General features: G+C 38.0%; 1 protein-coding gene across 2 annotated transcripts in view; it reads left to right on the top strand.

Annotated features, from left to right (window-relative positions):
* calcr (calcitonin receptor) overlaps positions 1-22,054 on the top strand; it is a 55,383-nt gene extending 33,329 nt beyond the window's left edge. For both annotated transcript variants that reach the window (XM_035681839.1, XM_035681838.1), the window contains 18 exons: positions 1,556-1,641; positions 1,739-1,895; positions 1,991-2,101; positions 2,192-2,304; positions 3,302-3,374; positions 3,546-3,656; positions 4,226-4,338; positions 5,066-5,231; positions 5,321-5,431; positions 5,615-5,727; positions 8,022-8,113; positions 10,692-10,818; positions 14,759-14,912; positions 15,715-15,775; positions 15,948-16,014; positions 16,175-16,393; positions 16,933-16,974; positions 20,890-22,054. In XM_035681839.1, coding sequence (XP_035537732.1) covers positions 1,556-1,641; positions 1,739-1,895; positions 1,991-2,101; positions 2,192-2,304; positions 3,302-3,374; positions 3,546-3,656; positions 4,226-4,338; positions 5,066-5,231; positions 5,321-5,431; positions 5,615-5,727; positions 8,022-8,113; positions 10,692-10,818; positions 14,759-14,912; positions 15,715-15,775; positions 15,948-16,014; positions 16,175-16,393; positions 16,933-16,974; positions 20,890-21,111 — 2,138 coding nt within the window. In that variant the 3' untranslated portion in view covers positions 21,112-22,054. The remainder of the gene's footprint in view (positions 1-1,555; positions 1,642-1,738; positions 1,896-1,990; positions 2,102-2,191; positions 2,305-3,301; positions 3,375-3,545; positions 3,657-4,225; positions 4,339-5,065; positions 5,232-5,320; positions 5,432-5,614; positions 5,728-8,021; positions 8,114-10,691; positions 10,819-14,758; positions 14,913-15,714; positions 15,776-15,947; positions 16,015-16,174; positions 16,394-16,932; positions 16,975-20,889) is intronic.
* Positions 22,055-23,459: the final 1,405 nt, after the last annotated feature.

Raw genomic sequence — 23,459 nt, 5'->3', positions numbered from 1 at the left:
AAACAATCAGTTGGTCAGTGTACTAGGACTTTGGTCCTGACTGAAATATCCCAACAACTATTGGATGATTGTCATAAAATTTGGTACATGTATTTATGGTACCCAGAGGTTGAATCCCACATACCCAGTTTTGCACAGATATTAATGGTTCCCTGAGGATGTAGCCTAATGACTGTGATCCCCGGACTTTTCCTTTAAGGATGCACATTTTTTGGCTTTGAGGGAAATGTCTCGAAACCTATTGGACTGATTGCCATGGAATGAGACATTTATTTCCTCCTCAGGATAGATTGTAATTACTTTGGCAAACCCCTTGACTTTTCATATACAGCCATCATCAAATACCTGCAAAACTCAAGACATTTTCTGTACTTTGTGCTTAATATAATAAACATCCCTACAACATCAGCATTTTAGCAAGCAAACATTAGCATTTCGCCTAAAGCACTGTTCTGCTTATAGGTATAGCCTTGTAGAGCAGCTAGCATGTCTGCAGCCTTCTATAGTCTTCTTAACAATCAAATCCTTGTTGCTTTTTAATTGAGAAAGATTTTCACAACAGTGAGTGTCAAGGACAACTAGGCTAGTGTAAGAGATTTACAAACTGGATACAAAGTAAATCGATTGTCTTTTGTGTTTTATCAGTCAGACTGAATGAAAACAGACATTTATTTATATTGAAATTGACTGTGGAAATTGATTATGTAAGTACACTTAATGTTTGGATTGAAGTACAAATAGTCACTACGATATGAGCAGTTTTTACATTGTGAGGAATGCACGGCTTAATAATGTCTACTTGAAGAGATCCAGAGTCAAGTCGTGTCTGATTTAGGAGACGTAATATGATGGAGAGAGGGGAGGTGATGGGGAGGGCAGAGGAAAGAATGAAGGGTATATAGAGAGAAAAAGAGAAGAGGGATTACAAAAAAAGACAGAGAAGTCTGAGTCAGAGAGATGGATGGGGAGAGAGAATATGAATGAGAAGAGAGAGAAGGTGTTTTAGTAAGAGAAGGCTCATAAAGGATCTTCCCAAAATGCCTGTGATGTTAAGAGTCCCCTTATGGCTCCTTATTTGAAAGCTGATGCTGCTGACATGAAGCTTTGGGGGAGACGTACAGTTGGAAGTGGTTGTTGAACAGTTGATGAGTTGTCAGTGAAGACTAGGCAGTCGGCTATGGCTGTTGTTGTCAGGAACAATATATGATCTCATTCTTAGCCCAGTCATGGCTCTACAGTACATGTGGTTTTAAGCCCGACATTTGAGAATTTGCCAGATAATGACTCCAAAGAGGGAATTTTCTATTTGACATAACGTTTGATGATGCGTGCCAAGTTAAATTAATCACAGTTGTGCGGTAATGCCAAAATTCAAGGTCCGATTTATGTTTGGATGATGCCAACATACTACTGCTGAAAAACAGACAGAGCCATATAGAGATTATCTACTGGGCATGGAAGGTTGAACAGAAGCAATAATGTGCCTATAAGTAATTGGATATGGTTTATAAAGCTTTCAGAGTAATAACTGATGGGTTTTTTTTTTCCTTTACAGAAAAAGTGACCAAACATTGTGATGAATTGGGTAACTGGGTCCAGAGTGGCCCCCCTTGTCAGCCAGCTTCAAAGAACAAATTAGAGGTATTTGGCTCTTTTCCTTAAGTAATGGAAAATTGAGATGAAGCTAGCTTCTCTGTCTCTATACAATAATTTGTATGTTGAACTGTTTTTTTCTCAGAAGGAAGTCCCACATTTCTTAAGAGATGCTGCGGAAGAGCCCACCACAAAGGCCACAGGACTAAACACAGAAAAAGGCGGTGTTACGGATCTCATCCTCAAGAACGAAAAGAAATGCTCAGAGAAAATGTTAAAAGATCCATCTTATAATAAATCAGGTACTGATACTGTGTTTTCTACATAATTTGTATGTTTGACATATGTATGAACAAGAGACTTCTAAAGAAATGTTTCGTCCTTGTTGGTGTTACAGGTCTGTACTGCAGTCGTAACTGGGATGGATGGCTGTGCTGGGACGATACTCCTGCAGGAACCTACGCCTCACAAAACTGCCCTGATTATTTCAGCGATTTTGACCCCACAGGTGAGCAGTGAGACCCTGCTGATACTGAATTAACCTTTATTCCTCTAATGACTATATTTAAAGACATTGGACATAATTGTTTTTTTTCAGAAAAGGCAACTAAGTACTGTGGAGAAGATGGTCAGTGGTTTCATCATCCAGAGGCCAACAAGATTTGGACTAATTACACACTCTGTGCAACCACCCATGAGAAGACGCTGAGGGTAATGTTTAGTATTGTTGATGTAATGAACTATCTTTCATGGATTTATTGTACAGTTTTGCTACTAATACTGCTGGGTCTCCTTGCAAGTTCAGGACATGTAGCCTCTTTCACAATTAAACAATGAATCATGTCATGAATTTAGTTTCCACTACTCAGACCTCAAACCATATACCATACATAGCCTATACAGTATAAAATAATTTACATTTACATTTACATTTACAGTCATGGTATAGTTCTGTATGTATCATTATTATGTTATGTAAAGTTAAACTTAAATGCGTGATGGTAGTATACTGATTGAAGTGGCTGGAGGTTCAGGGAAAAACCATCACTACAGACACAAGTGGTCCTTACAGCTTAGCCCAACAGACCAGACTCAGCTAAGTTGAAGCTGGTGGGAAACTGGTGAGGGATCACCATGTCCTCATTGTATCACCAGCACCTATTTCTGTTTGATCAATCCTCAAACTTAAACAACAAAATATATTGTTTGTTATTGACTTCCAAAACAACCCCCTATTAATTATTTCATCAGTGAACTGACTATTTAACCTAGCAACCCAAACGCTGTTTTCATTCATGGCTTACAACTGGAAAAGATATTATTTCATGCTAAAAAGTTAGCATGTTGGGAAAAGTTGATGTGTGGAACAACATACAGATCTTGTCAGCACAAAATATGGACCTTGGAAAATCTCAAGCAGTAGTTTGATTGGATGTGGGCTTGAAAATACATAACAACTGATATATTACCTGTGGTTGGTTTTTGGTTTGAGCAGAAACAACTTTATCAATCTTCAGTGTTAGACTCTGAGGATCTATTGTAGTTAAACTTCCCCAAACAATTGTGGGTTCGACCAAGTGCTCTGGCTACTAGCGATTGTTGTTAATTAATGTTGAATAAGGTCAGGAGTTGAAACACACTTTTGTTTACTTCTCAATTTTTCTGTATAATCTTTTTTGTAACGTCAAAACATCTATTTTGTTCACAGAAACTGAAAATGCTTGAGAATGAATACAAATGCCTCCTGAAAATAAATCGAGATCCACCTTTCAACAAATCAGGTAATGATACTGTCTATGGAAGATCACTGTGTAACTCTGGTTACACCATCATCAAATACCTTCACTGGATATCAGTGTGATTGCTTTGTCATTTGAAGTGTCATGTTTGACAGGCATATTAACAGGAGGCCTGTAAACATTTGTATTTTTGTGGCTTTGTCGGTATTGCAGGTCTGTACTGCAGTCGTAACTGGGATGGCTGGCTGTGCTGGAACGACACTCAAGCAGGAACCTACGCCTCCCAAAACTGCCCTGATTACTTTTCTGACTTTGACCCAGCAGGTGAACAGTGAGAATCAAGAGTTCTGCTCTAATGGATTCTGATATCTTATTAACCTCCTCTGATCTTCTACTGACTATATTTTAAGAGGTTGGACCATGAAATAGTAATTGCTTTAAAGGTCTAGTGTGTAACATTTAGGAGGATCTGTATAAATTGAATATAATATTCATAGGTATGTTTTCACCAGTGTGTAATCCCCTGAATATAGGGATCTTTGTGATTCTGTTACGTTAGAACGAGCTGTTTTTATCTATAGAGGCGTCTCTATTCCATGGAGTCCACCATGTTGAACCGCCATGTTTCTGCAGTTGCCCAGAATGGCTCTAGATAGGGCCAGTTGCATTTTTTGCAAGTTTTGCCACCATAGTTTCTCCTACCTGCCAAGAAGGCAGAGCTGTATCCAAATGGTTGCAATCTACAACTTTGCCGCTAGATGCCACTGAATCCTACACACTGGTCCTTATGGAGGATTGACTTTATAGACACATTTGCAGTTTTATAAAAGAGTGGAAATTGTTCGGAGAATGTGTTACACACTGTATATTTAGCACATAATTGTTGTTTTCAGAAAAGGTAACTAAATATTGTGGAGAAGACGGGCTATGGTTTCGCCATCCAGAGAGTAACAAGATCTGGACCAACTACACACTCTGTGCTGTTAATACTAAGGAGAAATGGAAGGTAATGTCTATGTAACAACTATTCATCAGAAAGATCATAATTTCATAATAAGATGTTCTTGGTAACTAATCTTACCAGCACTGCAGGTTTTTCAAGGATTTCCTCTGGGGATTTGGGTGTATCCCTGACTTTTTAAAATCCATGCAGACACTCAGGGACACTACATTATATACATTATCAACCAAATATATTTCTTTTTTTTGTCCAATTCAGGGCCTGAATTGGACAAAAACAAAGGTCCCAGTACCCTAATCCAGCACAACCCTAACCATTACATACCCCTAACCCTAATTATTTACTCCCTACACTACTCTGCCTCTGATTAGCTCTGATCCTGATTTTTTTTTTTTAACCTTAAGCATTTCTCTCCTTAATCCTGACCAGCCAATCCAATGAAGACAACAAACACTAGCCAATCAGAGGCACAGTAAGGGAGGTCTTGACGGAATTCCAGTGGGGGAAAAATAAAAATCAAGTGTTACCCGGATGTTTAGGAGATCGTAGCTAGACTTACTATGAAGTGGAAGTATGCAATAATAAATAAGGGTACTCATGTGGACAAAAATCAAAATGTTGTTAGCAGGCACTGGATACTGGACAAACACATTTTTACTCTCAAACGTAAAATTTGTTTCATACTTTCTTTAACCTCCCTGCTCATGGTTTAGTTTGGCTGATCATGTCTCTCCGTGTGTATGTGTGTGATGTTGACTTCACTAAAATGAAGGCAGCCGCCCAGCTCTCAGGGGACACTGAGTTAGAGCCCACCAACGGGGCCACGGTCAGTCCCATGGTCATCCCAGAAGAGCAGGAAATTGTGAGGAAGAAAATCCTCGACAACCAGTACAAGTGCTTTGAGAAAATTAATCGAGATCTACCTTACAACAAATCAGGTAGAGGCAATATCTGCTGAGACTCGTTGAGGCTTTCTGTTATTGTACTTCTTCCTTTGAGGATGCTTTTGTCTTTGTCGGTGTCACAGGGCTGTACTGCAGTCGTAACTGGGATGGCTGGCTGTGCTGGGAGGACACTCCAGCTGGAACGTACACCTCTCAAAACTGCCCTAATTATTTTGTCGACTTTGACCCGACAGGTAAGCAGAGAGAGTCAGGAGTATCGCTCTTTTAAAGGTCTGCTGGTTCAGCATAAAATATGAATTGCTTTGCTTTTAGGATGAATTATTCATCAAGGCAGAACTTAAATATATGGATACAACTGTATGGATTTGACGAAACTGTTAGAGAATCTGTATTTATTACTTAATTGTTACTTTTAGAAAAGGCCACAAAGTATTGTGGGGAGGATGGGAAGTGGTTTCGCCACCCGGATACCAACAGGACTTGGTCGAACTACACACTCTGCAATGAAAGCACTGAGGCAAAGTTGAAGGTAATTAATTCAAAATATAGTAGCCTGCTATCGTAGACCTACTGCATGGTGGCCACAGTGTGATGGGTCAGCATAATCATTTCTTTTTTTGCATGGAGTCTGGTATTTGGAGAATATGTGGAAACTGGAAATATGTAGTTCTGATGCAGTTGCTCATAAATATTGTACCAGACACCATTATTAACAGGCATTTTATTTCCAAGACACATTACTCTCCTAAACTGAGTTCCACAGAAATATTTAGAGATGAAAAGTAATATGCACAGGGTGAGATCACACCTGAATCAGGTAAAAGTCCAAAGCCAAAGCTGATATTTAATGCCACAGTACACATTAGTTTGATGCATATTTTTAAGATAGAGTTGTGTTCTTATCTCACAGGTGACAAGGTTATGTAAATCAGGTCTTATTTTACTGTTCAAACTGACGTTTTGCATTTGTTGGAACTAAACCATCAAACTGTTTCAAGCCCTCTTTCTCAGCTGTATATACAGCTGTTATAAAACACAGGCCTGGACAGAGGAGTCTCCCTACAAAGAGCTTAATGTTGTCAACATCACATATTAACAACCCTCTTATCACTCACAACACCAGGCTGCTGTTCAAAGCCACTAACAACATTTCCCACATGAAAACCAGAACGGGACACCACAGAGCTCAACTCAGTATTTTATCAGAGTTTCAACAATTTTGCATTTACTCTTACAAGACTTAGACAATTAATTTATACACTTGATCACAAATCAGTTGTATGTGCCAGCTACAGTGTAACTCATGGTATGTGCTTACAGAAATCGGTCACACCATACTTGTTATAATGTTTGCTAGAGGTTGGTGTGGTCTGCAATCTTTAATTTTTACATTCGATATATTGGTACTTTTCATCTGTGATGCAAGAGGTCCTGAATGTGATTGCTGGAAAATCTCCTTAGTAACAGAATATTCAACAAAGCATTTTGTTAACGCTTTTATGTAATCTATAATAAATATAGACAGTAATCACTAGACAGTGCCAAATTTTGCTTCAGGACAAATATTGCAAAAAGCCAACATTTGCACTCTAAACCATAAGTGCCTTTTAAGACATTTTTACACTTTGCTTTCTTAAATTTGATGGGTTTCCTCTCACAAGCTTTTCCATTTTAAATGTAGATGATTAGTAACCCTCTATTTTACTGAGAAAAATCCACTTTTTTCTTCCAGTGAATATCCGAGGAAATTAAAAAACAACTCTACTCTGCTGTCCCATGTGGAACAGAGAAAATGGTCAATTGCAAACAAAGGGCAACTTGTAAACAAAGCTTCTGCAAGAAACTCCATCTTGCTACCTTCACTCATTGCACTACGCAGTTGGAACAGCTGTCTTGGCAAACCTGGGAGAAAGACTCAAAGTCTGCTGATCGATCAGAACCAGAAATCAGCAGCTCCATCTGTTACCACAGAAACCTGATCTTTGCTGACTCTGCTCCCCAGATTTAGGAAACTTCACAGAAAACACAGCCTCAGCAGTGTGACCCGAAAGACAAATAAGGCTAAATAAACTTCCAATGATTTTCTGATAAGACTGAGTTGATGCCAACTTTAGCTTTTAATTATTTCTTTCAAGAACAAGGACCACCCCATCAACTGAGGTGTGAAAACTTGGCAAAAAGGGGTAACAGTGATCAGATTTCAACTTTTCCTCTTTTATTTAACCAAACTCTTAATTCAAATTTTATTTATACACGAACAAACCCCATACTGTCTATTCTAATGTTGCATTCTGATTAACTATTTACTGCAGTTTAACTTTGGCCTGCTGTACTAACCAAAACTGTGTGAAACAGACAATTCCACAATTCAGTGAAAGGTGATATTGGACAACTTAGTTTGCATTTTGACTTAAAAATAATAATATAGTCAAACTGGCACTGGGGAATCTTTAAACACCTGTCTGTGTGGGTGCTGTGTCACCTCTGTTGTAAAACCTTGTCACCAGGCAGCCATATAAGAATTTAGCTGTTGAATACATAGGAAAGATGCTTAAAACTAGATATGTAAGACTCTGTTTGCACAAAATCTTATTTTAATTATTAATTAATTATTGTCACCTAATTTTGTATACAGAATGCATTTGTGCCATTCTATAAAATGCATCATGCACTTTTAGGATAATTGGAAAGCAATTTTGGGCCTTGATTCGGGTACAGAATAATTTTTCACAAAATACAATGTGTCTTTTTTGTGATTTTTGTAAGTAGAAGTGCTACATGTTATTTGATATTACTCCTGTTTGTTTGTATTTTTTTTTACAGTCAGTGTTCATCCTCTTCTACATGGCAATTGTGGGTCATGCTTTATCCATAGCCTCCTTGCTCATCTCTCTGGCCATCTTATTCTACTTCAGGTAATGGACTGATTTTCTTGCCTTCCATATAAGATTTTAACCACATGAGAATTTAGCTGTGGTTACTAGTTTGATAATGCACATGTTAGTGAATAGTTAACATGGTGCCAATGCAGTTTGTCATGGGATGATTAATTGGTAGTAGCTTTGCCCTTAAAGGCTCAATCATCTCATCACTATTATCAGTGAATCTGACAGGCACACAGATGGTGTTCACGACAGTCTCCTCCAGCAATTGCATTACTCATCATGGGCAGTACTTTGGTCTCAGTCATATTTGCAGTCAGCAAAATCTTCATTCAGCCTCTGTCCACACCAGCAGAGTAAATTTAACAATTTCAAACACTTTCCCCAGAGGCACACACAAAAACTTTAATGAGTGTTGATGCTTCAGTCACATTTTATAATGTAATCAAAACTGTTGATTGTTTATTCTCTCATAGAGCTGCTCTGGGGGGCAGGTAACATAATCTAAAATGGTTAAAAAAAAGAACTCAAACATTAGCACAGTGTTAAATTAACACTGAAGAGAGTAATCAGATAAATTATTACTGCCTTCACTGTGTCACAAACTATCAACCTGGAAATAGTTCTGCTGCTTCACTGAGTGTAATTTATACACAGTTTAACTGTTGCTAATTTCATGCCAACTGGGTTTCCTTGTGCTCCACATTTATTTCATGGATATTTAGGATTCAAAACTAAAGAGCTGTGACATCCATTGAATGCTTTACTCTTATTAGAAAAATGTGCACCTGAGTGCATTGCTCATTATGGTTATTCATCCCAATGCACTGCTTAATCCCAGAGGGAAAAAGTGCACAATTAATTGAGAAACTGCTGTTGAAATCCAATTAGATAAGAGTTCAAAATAACAAAAATGGATAAGGGGAATGGAGGTAAAATATTCGGTTAATGTATGTGAAATTGGGAAATGATTAAGCCTGAGAAAAAGTTAGCAGACTGTGCAGAAGTCTGCACTTTGTTGAAACTTCATAGTTTATCTCTAGGAAGCAAGGACTTCATCAACATTATTTTTAATGGTATAATACGTTTTATAGTTTCACTCAGGCAGATATATGTGAAGAAATGTGGAGCCGAATAGGGGGGGAAAAATGTTTTATGTTCTGTAACAATATTTGAAAAAGTTGCTTTGTTGGCCCTGTTGTTCTTGAGTTCTGCAGTTGTAAAATTTGATGCGTTGTTGACCTCCTAAATGCAGCTGTTATCCAAAACAGATCTTGTAAGAGGCCTCTCAGTTTGCTGCAAAGTTTTATACACACTCATAAATCTAGCGGCCATGTTTAGGGCAGGTGCATTATCACAGAAACCCCATGACCCGCTGAGAGTCAAACTCTTAAGTTGGATACACAGAAAGTCAGCGGGACATTCACAATTCATTAAGATCAAAATCCTAACAAATTAAGACCTCAGTAAAGCCACAAGGTTATTGGCCTAGAAAATCTTTTGTTGCTTTATTCTTTTTAACCATGACTTGCCATATTTATAGCCAAAACACTTAAAATATTGGAGGCTTAATGCTGTATTATAGGATCCAGATGTGAAGCTTACAGTGGTATGTGATGGTGTACAGCTGCACTACTCTGTTATTTACAACTCTACATCAACACTGTCAGGGTTCCCAGATAAAAATACTCCAGCTTGCCATGGAAAAACAGAGGTGGTTAAGGGGCCGACCTGTACACGTTAGGACGTATGACAGTCCGAACAACGTTGCCATAAGGATTCAGCTTGTGTTTTGACATGGCCTTTTAGATAAAACCCCCGTATAAGCATTCAGCATCTCCTGCATTTCCTTTTATGTCTGGAGACTAAAGTGAGATTGTTTTTTTTCTGTTGGAGATAACCATGCCTCAAAATAAGGTTGTGAAAACGTGCTGTTCTATATGCTATTTTGTCCTGGCTTAAGGAAATTTGGGGCTCTTCCTGTTTTTCATGGGCCTCTGGGGATTTTATTAACCAGCAAAGATAAAATTGGCCATGAGCAGTAGAGGACATATTTTTAGGTAGCTATATCCTGCAAAATATATTTGGTGCAAGGTTTCATTCAGCTTTAAACACTCTTTGATTGCTGCCCTTAAATTAAAACATTATTAAACCATTACCAACCATAAAGCTACTGGATTTGAATGATTTTGATTCCAATAGTTATTTTGACTTTGCCTGTGAAGCATTTCATTATGCTATTAATTCTGCGTGGCCAACCAAGGTAATGAGGAAGCACCCTTGGGATCCATTATGAATTATTTAACAGTGTTTCTAACATGTACAGTGCATTCAGGATTTTTATTTTTTTACCAACCAGAAAAAGATATCTGAGATTAAGGTCCCAATTATTTTATATTTTACTTCAACAACCTATTGGAACATCTGACAACCTCATTAAACTATTAACCTGCCAGTCATGAGTTACCTTTTTGTTCTGTTTACTTCATCACTTGTAGCAAGTTTATGTCTTTCTTCTTATTTCTGTGTAAAAAGAGATTTAATTTCTAATTTGTCAAAGGTATTTTTTTTTATGTGTCCTAGTATGTCAGCATTGTCTCTCTTCACACAGGAGTCTGAGCTGCCAAAGGATCACCCTGCACAAGAACCTCTTTTGCTCCTATGTGCTCAATTCAGCCCTCACCCTCATCTCTCTCTTAGCAGTGGTCAATAATCCTGAAGTGGTGGCCAGAAACCCGGTGAGCATGGCCTCTGTTAAATAATTACTGCCAGGACACAAAACATAAAGTACAACTGAGACTGATCATGGGCATGTCATTAGTTTAGCAGCTATTTGATCATGAACCATCTTTGTTGAGCATCTTAGCAGGCTAACATTTGCTAATTAGCACAAAACACAAGGTATAGCTGATGAGAATGTCATTAGTTTTGCAGGTATTTGACCAAACCAAACCAAAGTATTGAACACATTGAAAGTTATATAATAGACTTTATTGTCCAAAATTTGGACCAAGTGATGGACCAACAGGCCGCTTTGCAATCCCTAGAGCTAGAGCCAAAAGCTAGCATTATAAAAAATGCCACTTACAGTGTGAGGAGGAGGATTAGTTTCACTGTCTTCAAATGAGATACAAATGTATTCATAATTTATGCTAAGCTAAATAAAAATGCAAGGAAGAAAAAATTAACTTTTTAAAATTAATTTGCTCTGCAAGGCAATGCAAGAGAGTGAAATTTAAATAGAGCTGCTCCATATTTTAAATATTTGAAAGTTTATGCAACAGACTTTTAACTGTATCTTAATTAGTATTTCATCTTATTGTGCCATATCTTGGCAGTGTCACACAGTCAACAGTTTTTGCTCTCTTCCACATTCTCCTGTCAGAGTTTTGGAGCTACATTGAATGCATTATGTGAATTCTTTGAAACCCTGAAGTCTGCTTTGGTAGAGATGATAAATCTGTCTTATAGGAATGCCTCACTATCAGCCCTTAACATAAATTCATGTGTTACTTTTCAAGAACCACTGCTTTATGAAAATAAAAAATAATTAAAGCATGTTAACTCAGTGTTTGCTGCCTCTAAAAACTCCCATAATTCATCATATCTTTCCTTTTATGTAAAACTGAATAAAATTAAACACATTCAGGATCTGGAAGTCCACTATGATAAAAAAAAAAGAACAGTCAGAATATTGCCTACTGATTAAAAACTTTACAAATAAAAAAACAACTTTATCTGCCCAATATGTTAATGTGCAAAACCTAAACACTGAACACTTCAGATAATCAAAGTACAAAACCAACAGATAGGATTGTAGAAGTTGGCTCATAGTGCATACAATCCCATTAGAGCCAGCCTGCTTTCAGCTGGAGCATCTTTGGCCAGACAAAGCACTAGAAACATCCAGGAGACAGCAGAGGCTTCAGCTGGGTTTGGGTTGGATTCTGCATCCTGCTGCTGCTCCTTTTCACACATTCACAAAATCAGTCAGGCTCATCCTGACTGCCGTCTTTGTTCCCATCCCATCTCTGAACGTGTCCAAAAAGAAGCCAGGAATGACAGCCATTATCATCAATGTGAGGAAATATATATGTATTTGTGCAAAGGCTTGCTTTCAAGCCTCTCCTCCTCGCCAAGTTTGTGTTGAATCTGTTACTTTCCAACGTGTGCTAACATGTCAAAACAAAATTGGTCACCGTAGCCCAGCTTTTCAAGAGGAAGCAGAAAAAGAAATCACAAGCACCATTGGTTGGGATTCACGCGTGTCTGTTGGGAAGCATTTCGAAATTTACCACTGCCAAAGTGAGACTTATGAGCCTGTTTTCTGCACTGGTGATTTAGGAATGGTGGATTGTGGTAGAGATTTGTCTCACAGAGAAAACAAGCTCTTTTTATTCTCTCTGGTGTGGTGATACAGAGTCTGGTTTGGCCTGCCAGCAGTGTGGGGGAGTGAATCCCCAAAGCTTATGTCAAACCAGGGAGGAGGCTGAAAACATGAGAACCATCTACATGATCTATAGCAGCTTGATTTGTAAACCAGAACATTGTTGGTAACTTTACACAAACCTCGCTTAGCTGCAATGCAAAACCATGAGTGACCTTACCCTCTGCATACTGATACAAGTCCACGTCTGTTATAGTGGAGATTCCTCAAGTGGGAAGGGAAACGATGGAAAGTGAGGCAGAGACATATGGATAAAAGTTTAGAGGTGAATAACTGTTGGTGTTTTGAGCTAAGAAGACCCCTGAGAGCAGCAGTTAATAGCAATGCCAGTATCTTTGAATAATTCTGTGGCTGCATGCATACTCTTTTAACACAGTACTATGACCCAGAAACCCTGATCTGAATATTTCAAAAATATATTCAAATCCATTCGTGTTCTCCATATAAAGTATGTGGTTCAGGGAAAACAATGAACCAGTACTTGTTTTTATTAGAATATGAAGGTAGTTAGTTAGTAGGTTAAGGTATTTATTCAAGTGTCACTGAGATCAAGATCTCGTTTGAGAAGAGAGAACAAATATTTAAATCAAGATAGCACTTAACCTATTATTGTGAAAACATAAACCTATATTAACTCTTTATTATGAGCTTATGACCGCATTAATGTCACCATATTACCATTTGTATTCCAGATATTGCACTCATAACAATTTTATTATTAGGAGGTTATCATATTGTTACAGAAATACCCATTGTTAATACCAAGCTATTACAGCTATTGCAACTACATGGTATTATTTAATTATTACCGCTTTATTATCAAACTACTACCCCACGATTACCATTTTATTACCGAGCTGTAATGTAGTAATGTAATAACAACAAAGGATGTTAATCTCAACAATTAAGATAGCAAGGTGTTGTGGCACAGGGTGAAAAATTAATAAAATGGCACGTGGCAAATGACAATGGCAGCAGCATGGACATAATCCTGTGCAGGTAGTATAGTGCATTGTAAAATGTGTTTTTTAGAATCCAATTAGAATTGTTTGTTTTTATTGAATTGACTAACTAAATTCTAACTAAGTATTTAATGCTGTACTGTATTGATTAGATTTCCACTGAGAGCTTCAGAGCTTTAGATTAATAAGAGAGGCCATTAAAAGCCTGGTTTGTGGTACACAGCAACAACCAGAGCTGTAAATTGAAGAAAACGTGAAAAAAAGTTTGCTTAACAAAATGTTGTGATCATTGTGTCATAAGCCTAGGAGGCTTTTTCTACTAGTATAATTCTGTGCTTTTCAATATGATATTGTTTTTTGTTTAGTTTTTTTACCTTAGACTGAAGAAAAACATAGACGCGTTGTAGCAATTTTGTTACAATACCCTTAAGTCTCTAGATGGATTTGGTCTGAACACTTGCAGCCATCTTGGCTTTTTTAGAAGCCACATAATACAAATTTGGGCACAGGGGAAGCCATCTAAGATGAGCAAGAAGCAGCCAACACAGCCGACGTGATTGGCCGAGGAACCTGTCAATTAGTCCAAAAACATTCCTTAACAGAGCTCTCAAGAAATTAAACAATGAGTCACACCATTTCCAGAGACACACACAAGAAAATGTGAAATTAATTTACTATTGAGTATTGTGGAAGAAAAACAATTTTTACAGGACTTTTTGAATAAATGGGTCTTTTTGAATAGATCTCAGCACTGTCATTGAAGCCAGTGTTTAGCAGTCATTAACAGAATTAAAGCTTATGGTGCATCCATAAGTTTTACAAAGTCTGGTCATCAAAGTCATTTTCTGAGTAATAATGTAGATAGTAATAATTCAATCAACGGGACAGAATAAGATGAGAGTTGTCACGTTGTCACACTGAGCTGGATGCATACACAAAAAGCTGCATAGTGCTGTATAAGTTACTGTTCATCACTTGGATTTTCATCACTTCCTTCTGCAAAGTGAGACAGACACAATCAAAGAGCACTTCAAATACAAAGAAAATGCATTTCCCTCTTAGCTCACCTCCAGAGTGGGTAAATGAATAAACATCCTATCTGTTTTATGCCATGAGTGCAGAAACATCCTCTTACATATTTGTTTGTGTCCTGCTGAGATGATACGAGGAGTGTTTAAATTGAGTATATCTTTTTATATACATTAGAGAGTAACAAATAGATGAAGGAAATAATAAATATTCCTCTTTTGGTCTTTTTCCTCTCTGCAGATCAGCTGTAAGGTGTTGCAATTTTTCCACATGTACATGCTGGGCTGCAATTATTTCTGGATGCTCTGTGAAGGCATTTACCTGCACACGCTCATTGTGGTGGCTGTATTTGCAGAGGAGCAACATCTGCATTGGTACTACCTCCTGGGCTGGGGTGAGTCTGTTTGCACTTGTTGTGTTTCTTTTATTTGTGTGTTTATTCTATGCGGAATCTTTAAAGACTCATTTATTTTCATTACCTTATTAGACTCAATCATGGCTCAAAAACTCAATGAAAAGTAATTCAACAAGCCACAATTTACTCCGATCCACCCAATCCTCCTACAATATGTCAACCTGGACATACTGACAGCTTTATTGGCCCTCCTGTCGCTTAGTGCTTAGTGCAATCCTGTTTTTCACCAAACAAGAATAATAGGTGCAGTCTGTCAAACAAGTAGGCGATGGAACTAAATGGATAGTCATTGTTAAAACTGGGAGGATAACCTTGAGGCCAGTTTTTGCCGCGTTTGTGTGTGTGTGGATGGAAGGCAGCCAGTAAGTCAGGTCCATCTGTGGCCGATATGCTGCAGGGCCTCAGTGGTGTTCGAAAATGGAGTGTACATGGATTCATATGTTTATAACCAGATGAAAAGTAGATAAAAACCTGAGCCCAGCCTCTAGTGTTTTTTTTTTTATAGACATTCATCATGTGGTGTTGTTTTTAATGCTAGAGTAATACAATTACAATAAGAAAGTTTGCACAAATGAGGATGTCAAAGCTGATTCACTGTGTTTCAGCCTCTCTGAGAATGTATATAATATTAGTGAAGAAATAATTTATTTGATGAGGAAGTCCAAGACCAGCAAAACAATTGACCAAGCTAACCACACTTTTTACTGTGACATAAATGACTAATGAATTTCACCATATTCATTCAAAACCTCATATGGCCGCTATCCTTTTCCTGTCCAAGGCTTTCCTCTAGTGCCTGCATCCATCCACGCCGTGGCAAGGAAAAAGTATTTCGATGACAAGTGAGTAATGTTCCAGAAACTTCTGCAAATAAACAGGAGATGTTTACATATGTGCTCGTCTGTGTGTGGCAGAGAGTGTGCAGATTCATGCACGTGCATGTTTTTGTATGTGTGTGTGCATGTGTATTTTGGGCAGCAGACAGCACTGACTGATATGTTTTTCCCTCTGTAGCTGTTGGATTAGTGTGGAAACCAATCTGCTCTACACAGTCCATGGTCCTATAGTGGCAGCACTTCTTGTAAGTCTGCTAATACACTGTTTTAGCACAATATAAGATAAATATATGGATCTCAAAGTGAAAAATCTGTGTATTGGTTTGTTCTTTTGGTAGTAGTTTTAGTTATTAAATAAAAGATAAGAAAAATTAGCTTTTTTTCTCATTTTTTTACTTTCCACAGGTGAACCTCTTCTTCTTACTAAATATTATAAGAGTGTTGGTCACCAAGTTGAGAGACACACACCGGGCAGAGTCCAACATGTACATGAAAGCAGTGAGAGCCACCCTGATTCTGGTGCCCCTGCTAGGAATACAGTTTGTCATAATCCCCTGGAGGCCAGAGAACCGGCTAGCTGGGGAGGTCTACGAGTACATCATGCACATACTCATGCACTACCAGGTAAGGCACTGAGCAGATAAGTAGCAGATAAGCAGTTCAAAGATAATTCAACTGTGAATTAAAGAGCAAAAACGTGCTGCTTTACTGGCACTGTGGGTTGAGGGATTTTGCACATGTGCTCATTGATGAAATAAAAATAATCTGTAAGCATTGTAATCAATGTACCTTTATTACTGAAAGTTATATATAAACTCTGAACTTGAACCTGCACTTGGGTCCCACCAGGCTTGAGATTTAGACATTTGACTTGCTTGTTAGTTTCCACCACAATAAAACCATGTTTCCTTAATTGTTGTGATGATTTATTTATATGATTCACTGTTGATTTACTCTATAAAGAACCAGTTAGCCACTCCATTAACTTCAGTTAGGTGCTAAATTAAATAATAAGCAAGCAGGCTGTGGAATTTCCAGGTAGGCAGTCAGTTCATTCACTTACCAGAAAATGATTACATTGCTCTAGCAGAGCTGCTAGAAAGTAATACATATTGATTTAATTCCATTACTTTTGTTCAATAAAACTTGTTTTGTTTTTTAAGGGATTACTGGTGGCAACAATATTCTGCTTCTTCAATGGAGAGGTAAGCACTGTTCATGTATTTACACATATTAGCAGTTTGGCTTCCCTACATTGTGCTAATATTGTGTAAAGTTAAAGGAAGAGTTTGACCCAGTGCCAGGACACAGTTAACTTAGCTTAGCATAAGGAAAACAGCTAGCCTCTTTTTGTCCATAGGTAGAAATTTCTACCACCACCTCTAAAGCTCACTAATTAGCAAGTTATATCTTTTCTTTAATTAGCGAGATGGAGAGGTGCTGGTAGGTGGATTTCCGTTCCGTTCTGGACTACTATAGAAAAATTGCGGTTTAATATGGCGGACTCCATGAAAGGGCAACCTGCAGTGTCTGTAGATAAAAATGGCTCATTCTAAGGTAATGAAAACACAACGATCCCTTTATTCAGGTGATATACACTATAACTACACTAATGAAATAGTGAATATTATATTCCATGTGCCAGATCCTCCTAAATGTTACACACTGGACCTTTCATTTTTGATAGAGCCCGGTTAGCTGTTTCCACCTGTTTCCAGTCTTCACGCTAAGCTAAGATAAGATAAGCTAAGCTAACCATCTCCTGGCTCCAGCTTTATAATAACTAACTCTCAGCAATAAAGTGATTCCCAAAACTATTACTTTAAGAATGTTGTATCCTGTAAAGGTTCCATTTTTGGTGGCATGTCGGACAAAATAACGTTGTAGAGTTGAAGGAGCAATTGTCCTTTCATAAAGGTCAACCTGCACATGTTAGTCTGTAAGCTATTCAGTCATGGAGCAATAAAACCTCATTGCTTATGACATTAAGTATGAGACATCAGACTCCATCAGGCAAAACATTTTCATATTATGTTTTTCCAGGTTAGATATCTGGCATCTTACATCTGTAGCTGATAGCACATCAAGAAGTGACCCGAACATAGACTCAGTTGAATTTTGCCATTGAATACTTGAGTAAAATAGTTGTTACTTCACAGAGATGCTACATCTGTCATTAGTCCAATTGTAACAGCTAAAGCATTGTGCTGCAGTCTCATCTGAGACCAACATTGTGCTGCGGCAGTAAAAGCTGAAGGGTCACGTCAGGTGAAGAGCAAGACACAGTTTATAAATGACTGTGTGGTTTCCAAGCCCAGCTGGAAATTGACTCTCCTTTCAAGTCCTCCCGTCAGCCTTTCTGAGTCTGTCTGCAGCTGTCAGACTGCGAGCATCCTTAACTTGGTTCAAACACTTCTCTAAACGAATGGGCTTGATTTCCATTAAAACCCAGATCTAGGATTAATTGCTCCGCAGACCCATTGTGTGACAGATGCTCTCAAGCTCACATTTGTGCAGTGTGTCCTGCAAGGTTGAGTTAGCCATTTTTAGCAGGTCCGTGGTGGTGTGAATACCACAGACAGATCAGATTACAGACAACTATTGGTGTGTTTTAAAAAAATATGCTTTTGTAATATTTCCATTTGAAATAACAACAAACAAAACTTGTGCAGTGAAATTCTCTTTTTTGTATGACAAGACAACAGTGTCTGGCACAGAGGAACCAGCAACCTATTATGGAGGTTTGTGCAGTCAGCCTGGAAAGTGGGTCAGGTTTAGCTTATACATTAGTTCATACAGTATCGCCTTATGATGCAAACAATATGGACTATAAACAATGTGTAGAACATATGCACGTATAAAAGACAGGCCCAGTTTATGGATGATATACTATAACTCACACACACAAACTATCACAAAAGAAGGATGGGGTTTGTTTGCCTCACCCGCATAATGACCGATTCTGCTCCCTTAATCAGGACACGGGTTTCTGGGGCTGGTTTCAATTCTGTTTTTTGATTTTCAAGGCCAAACTGCACAGACCTGCCTTGTTTCTTCAATGGCCCCATTGTGAAGTTAGGTCACTGAGACAAACAGCTTTCATGCTGTATTTGTGATATCAAGCAAGACGTTCTACATGGAAGCTGTAAGCCCCGGCTGCTCTTTTGTCTCATTATAACAATTAGTGTCATAATTTAAATAATTAGATCATTGTGGGTTAATATGCCCACTGTAATTACGGTATTATTAGGGTGTTACAGAATAAAATGATTAACATTGCACAGCTTGTAGTTCCAGTTTCTGTTTTTAGGAAACTCAGTTCACAGTCAACCAACTGTTCAACCAAACGATATGTACGTAGTGTTGAGTGTTTTTCCTCCAGTAATGTCACTTTGATTTTAGTATATTTTGGGTTGGATGTTGGTTGGCCAAAAGAGGCTATTTCTAGGTGTGACCTTAGGCTCTACATAATGATTTTTCAACATTTAATTACATTTTATAGACAAAACAAATAGCAGACTAACCCTAAAGCATTACATCCATCCAACAACAACGTGCTAGATACTAGGCAAGGCAAGATTTAACGCTATGGGCCATAACTGAGAACCTCAGCCCCCCTCCCACCCTTTTCCACCCCCAACACACACACATACACTTTCCCCCCCAACCGTTTTTTCCCAGAAACCGATATTTCTGCACTAGAATACTACCCTGTCCCAGGTTTGCTGTGTGTGTTTTATTAAAGATGAATTTGTCACAGAAACACATGAAACACACGATTTGGTAAAAATGTGGAAGTCACCTTACGGCCCTTACAATTTCAGTTTTTTTAAATGTGCTTTAATGGTGCATATTACCAAACAGAATAATTGCAACACAGCTGCAGGTGAAGAACATGTCACCACTAAAAAGATGCTGGTTATTACTCATTTCCATCTGAAATGTTTTACTGTTCAGATTGATTTGACAATAGAAGGCGGAAGTGTAAAATGTGGTAATACTGTAGTGTACTGTATAGTGCATCCTGAAGTGATATTTCTTTTGTTGTTAAATGCTCAGCAGGCAGCCGTGAGAATTTCCTTTCCTTTTGTTCAGCTTTATTGGTAATGTGGTTGAACTGAGGGAGGGAGTGTAAAATTTGGAACATTGAGTCCTCTAGGCATTTAGGCCTCTATAGGGTAAAACGAGTTTGTTGTCGTCATTGTGAAGTTTAATAAACTTCTGAAAAGGTAACTATTTTACAGTAAAATTGTAAGTGTGAGCGTTTTGCAGTTTGTCCCACACACAAGACATTTCTGATTTAGAAGTTTGAAGTTGGGAGTTTTATTTAATAGCTGATTAGAACATCATAACCACTGATCATATTGAGGATTAAATAGAGGGATTATGAAGGGTTACTTACACTAAAGCTTTGTAAATGTACTCACAAGAATGTGTGCTCACATTCCTCAAACTAGAGACTGCAGCTACACCCTATGAGCACTTGTTGAGTGCTTGTTGAGAGGGGAGAAGTCATATCTAATTACATGATTACATCTTTCTTCCATTTAATAATCTGATGATCTGCCCACATGCACAATTTGGCTGCATTTCAAGAAATGTGACTTTGGTGTTTACATTTCCTAACTAGCATCTGTTAATGGGATTGAAATTTGAGTGATCCACATATGCTGCAGCAATTACGCTTGCATTGATTAAGATCACCGTCAGTTGGATGAATTTTGTCACAAGATAGTGTTTACATTGGCTCTGCCTTACTTACATTGAGCTAGATCCGCATATTGATTTGCATGTAGATCTGAATGTCTGCTGGAATAAATTTGTGGTCAAAGTGGAACAGCAAAACAGACAAAAGTGTGGAGAAATGATTGTGACGTGTAACTAAAAACAGCTAAAAATGACAGCATTTATATTGAGAAATCTTGTGAAAAAGGCAAAGATAAAAGGTAATCGGTTACACACTATGATGGTGTTGAAACTACCAAAGTATTTTTTTCCCATGGGCAGACACAAAGATCCACTTTTAGATCTCCGCAGAGGGCTGAAGCATTACAATGTTTAAGATTCGGACCATCATAATGAACCATGTCTCTAACCCGACCTGTTTGTGTGTCATCCAGGTGCAGGCAGCTCTAAAGAGACAGTGGATGCAGTACAAAACCCAGTGGGGTCAGAGACGAAAGGAACACTGTTCAATGCGGTCCACGTCCTACACAGCAACCTCCATCACCGAGGTGCCCGCCTTCATGTACCACCACGACTGTAACAGCGAACATTTGAACGGACGCCACACGGAGGACTCTGAACTGGTGGCGCTGAAATCAGGAGAAACGTACGCTTGAGCCACAGAGTCACAACGGAGATAGAGAGTGTAGCGGTGGGAACAGCTGAAGAAGAGAAACAGAGCAACGGAGATGTACAGTAAGAAATGAAAATGATTCCAGTTTGCCCGCCATTTCTCAGTGATTAAATCTCAGCCCAGGACGACAATACTGGTCTGGAAATAAAGAGCTCATTGGGATGGAGACGGACTAGCTGACATTTTACTTTACATTGCTGTTGCAGCTGCTTTTAGATTGATGTCAAGAACTTGTGGTATGAGACAAGAGCTGCTTTTTGACATGTGTCACTTCCTAAAGCTGCTAAACTGTGAGTGTGCTCACAGCGATGGAGACTTGTGCCGGTGTGGAGACAGAAATAACTGTGACTGTGATGACAGTGAGGGTGCCGATGTTTCCTGTTTTGAAATGATGCTGCTGAATGTGACAGTGATGGTAATATGGGTTCTGATCGACATGAGGTAGAGGTGAATAATGATTTTGATGGTGTCATGATGATGATGATTTTTAAGGTGAAGTAGAAAAACCACTCCTTCCTAACCTCACCGATACCAAAGGGTACTGTATGTTGGTCACAGCTATGAAGGGGTGTCCAAACCGACACACACACACACACGCCATCAAACTTCACAAACCTGATCGTATGTGCTATAATAGAGGTTGAATTTCAAAAGACCCTCTGTGCTTGAAGCTCTGGAATTGTGTACATAATGTTTAATTTGAAAAAAAAAAGTTGTTCAGATGTTTTAAAAGGATTTTATTTTTGTTTTCTATTAATATTTTATTCTTGCCAATTCCTAAGTACGTGCTAAGTGTGTCCTGTGATGCTGCACTCCTGACTTCTTTGTTGTTTTGCAGTTGCTGTATTTGTGCTGATGCCGAACATCCCAGGGCTGAGAAGCAAAAAGAAGAAGCTAAATGCACAAATAAATATATGAATAAAAAACTTTATTTTAAGGTTATTTAACAGCCACAAGAGTTGTTTCACTGTGTATGATTCAAATATGCTATCAGTTGTGCCAATGATTCTGACAAACGAGCAGCTTCTGTGTTGAATTCTGATTTTATTCACAATTATACTTTATCATGCTCATGATGCCTTTAATATATGATATTCTGTTCTCCATACATATTTATTCATGAATTTTGTAGCATTTTTTTATGAACGAACATCCAGGGCAAAGCAAAGTCTCACTAAAGATGAAATGATGAGAAGATCACTTTCATACTGTCTGCACATTTAAATCTTAAAGCCTTGATCGCAATCTTGCACAGACAAACATGAATAATCTACTCTTTATCTTAAATATATTCATATTACTCTTCATTTTGTTGTTGCTTTGTCATAACTGTGTCATATGATTGTGTAGGATGAAAGTTAAGAGTATTGATGGCCACAGTGCAATACTGTTCTACACTGTCTGTGGCACTCAGCTAAAAGCCCATCATTTCTTACAGTAATGAAGATGTCTTGAAGAGCCTTTAAAAATGAGTAAAACTATATATAGTTTAAATTTTTCAAATATGACTTTTTTAAAACAGCGGAGCACTGCAGTTTTTGGGAAATGTTAACTAAGTAGTGTTTGTTGGGGACTGTTTTTAGCCCTGCATTAATACATGTTTGACGCTCCAGTGAGTACAAGCAGCATGGATGGCGTATGTGGGATTTACTCAAAACCAACTACAGTCCCAGTGTTCATGGAAATGAAGGTAAACCGGTGCAGCAGTGTGACTCACTGGTGTGTTTTTAATAGTTTTTTGGAGAACAATGGATCACAGAGGGATAAAGTATATCCTAGACACACAGAAACAATACCTGTCAGAAGGAGCAATTCATTGTCGGTTTATAAAATCCAAACAACCTTTTTCTGTCTACATGGGTGCTACTGTGTTCATGTATCTGTTGGATTTTATGTCACCATATATTTGATTGAATGATTTTTAGGTTTTCTTGTCAACTGGAATAATTCTTACCAAGATTTGTGTGAGACATATGAGATATTTGTGGGTACAGTTTGAAATGTATATTTCCATGGACCTATAGTAAAGCAAAGACAAGATTTGCACATTTAGTCACACAGAATAAGGATAGTTGATCTTTATAGTATGTTGGAAAAAACAAGTTTACATTGTGATATTTGGCTTATTAATTAACATTAATATAAAATCCAACATAAATAATTAAGAAAATCAAAGATAAATTGTTAATGTAATTTCTGCAACAGAATATAACCAGATAAGTAGGACCCTACCAAAAGGTCGCCTTCGTGGAGGTTTATCTGGGAAGAAATTTGAACACTCACCACTGTGAGCTAATAACATTAAATTGGTCTAATTAAATAATATCAATC

This window comes from Morone saxatilis, unplaced genomic scaffold (genome assembly GCF_004916995.1).
Source record: "Morone saxatilis isolate NCDOM2014 unplaced genomic scaffold, NCSU_SB_2.0 Contig9, whole genome shotgun sequence".
NCBI classification, from domain to species: domain Eukaryota; kingdom Metazoa; phylum Chordata; class Actinopteri; family Moronidae; genus Morone; species Morone saxatilis.
This window is presented reverse-complemented; position numbering and strand designations above follow the sequence as displayed.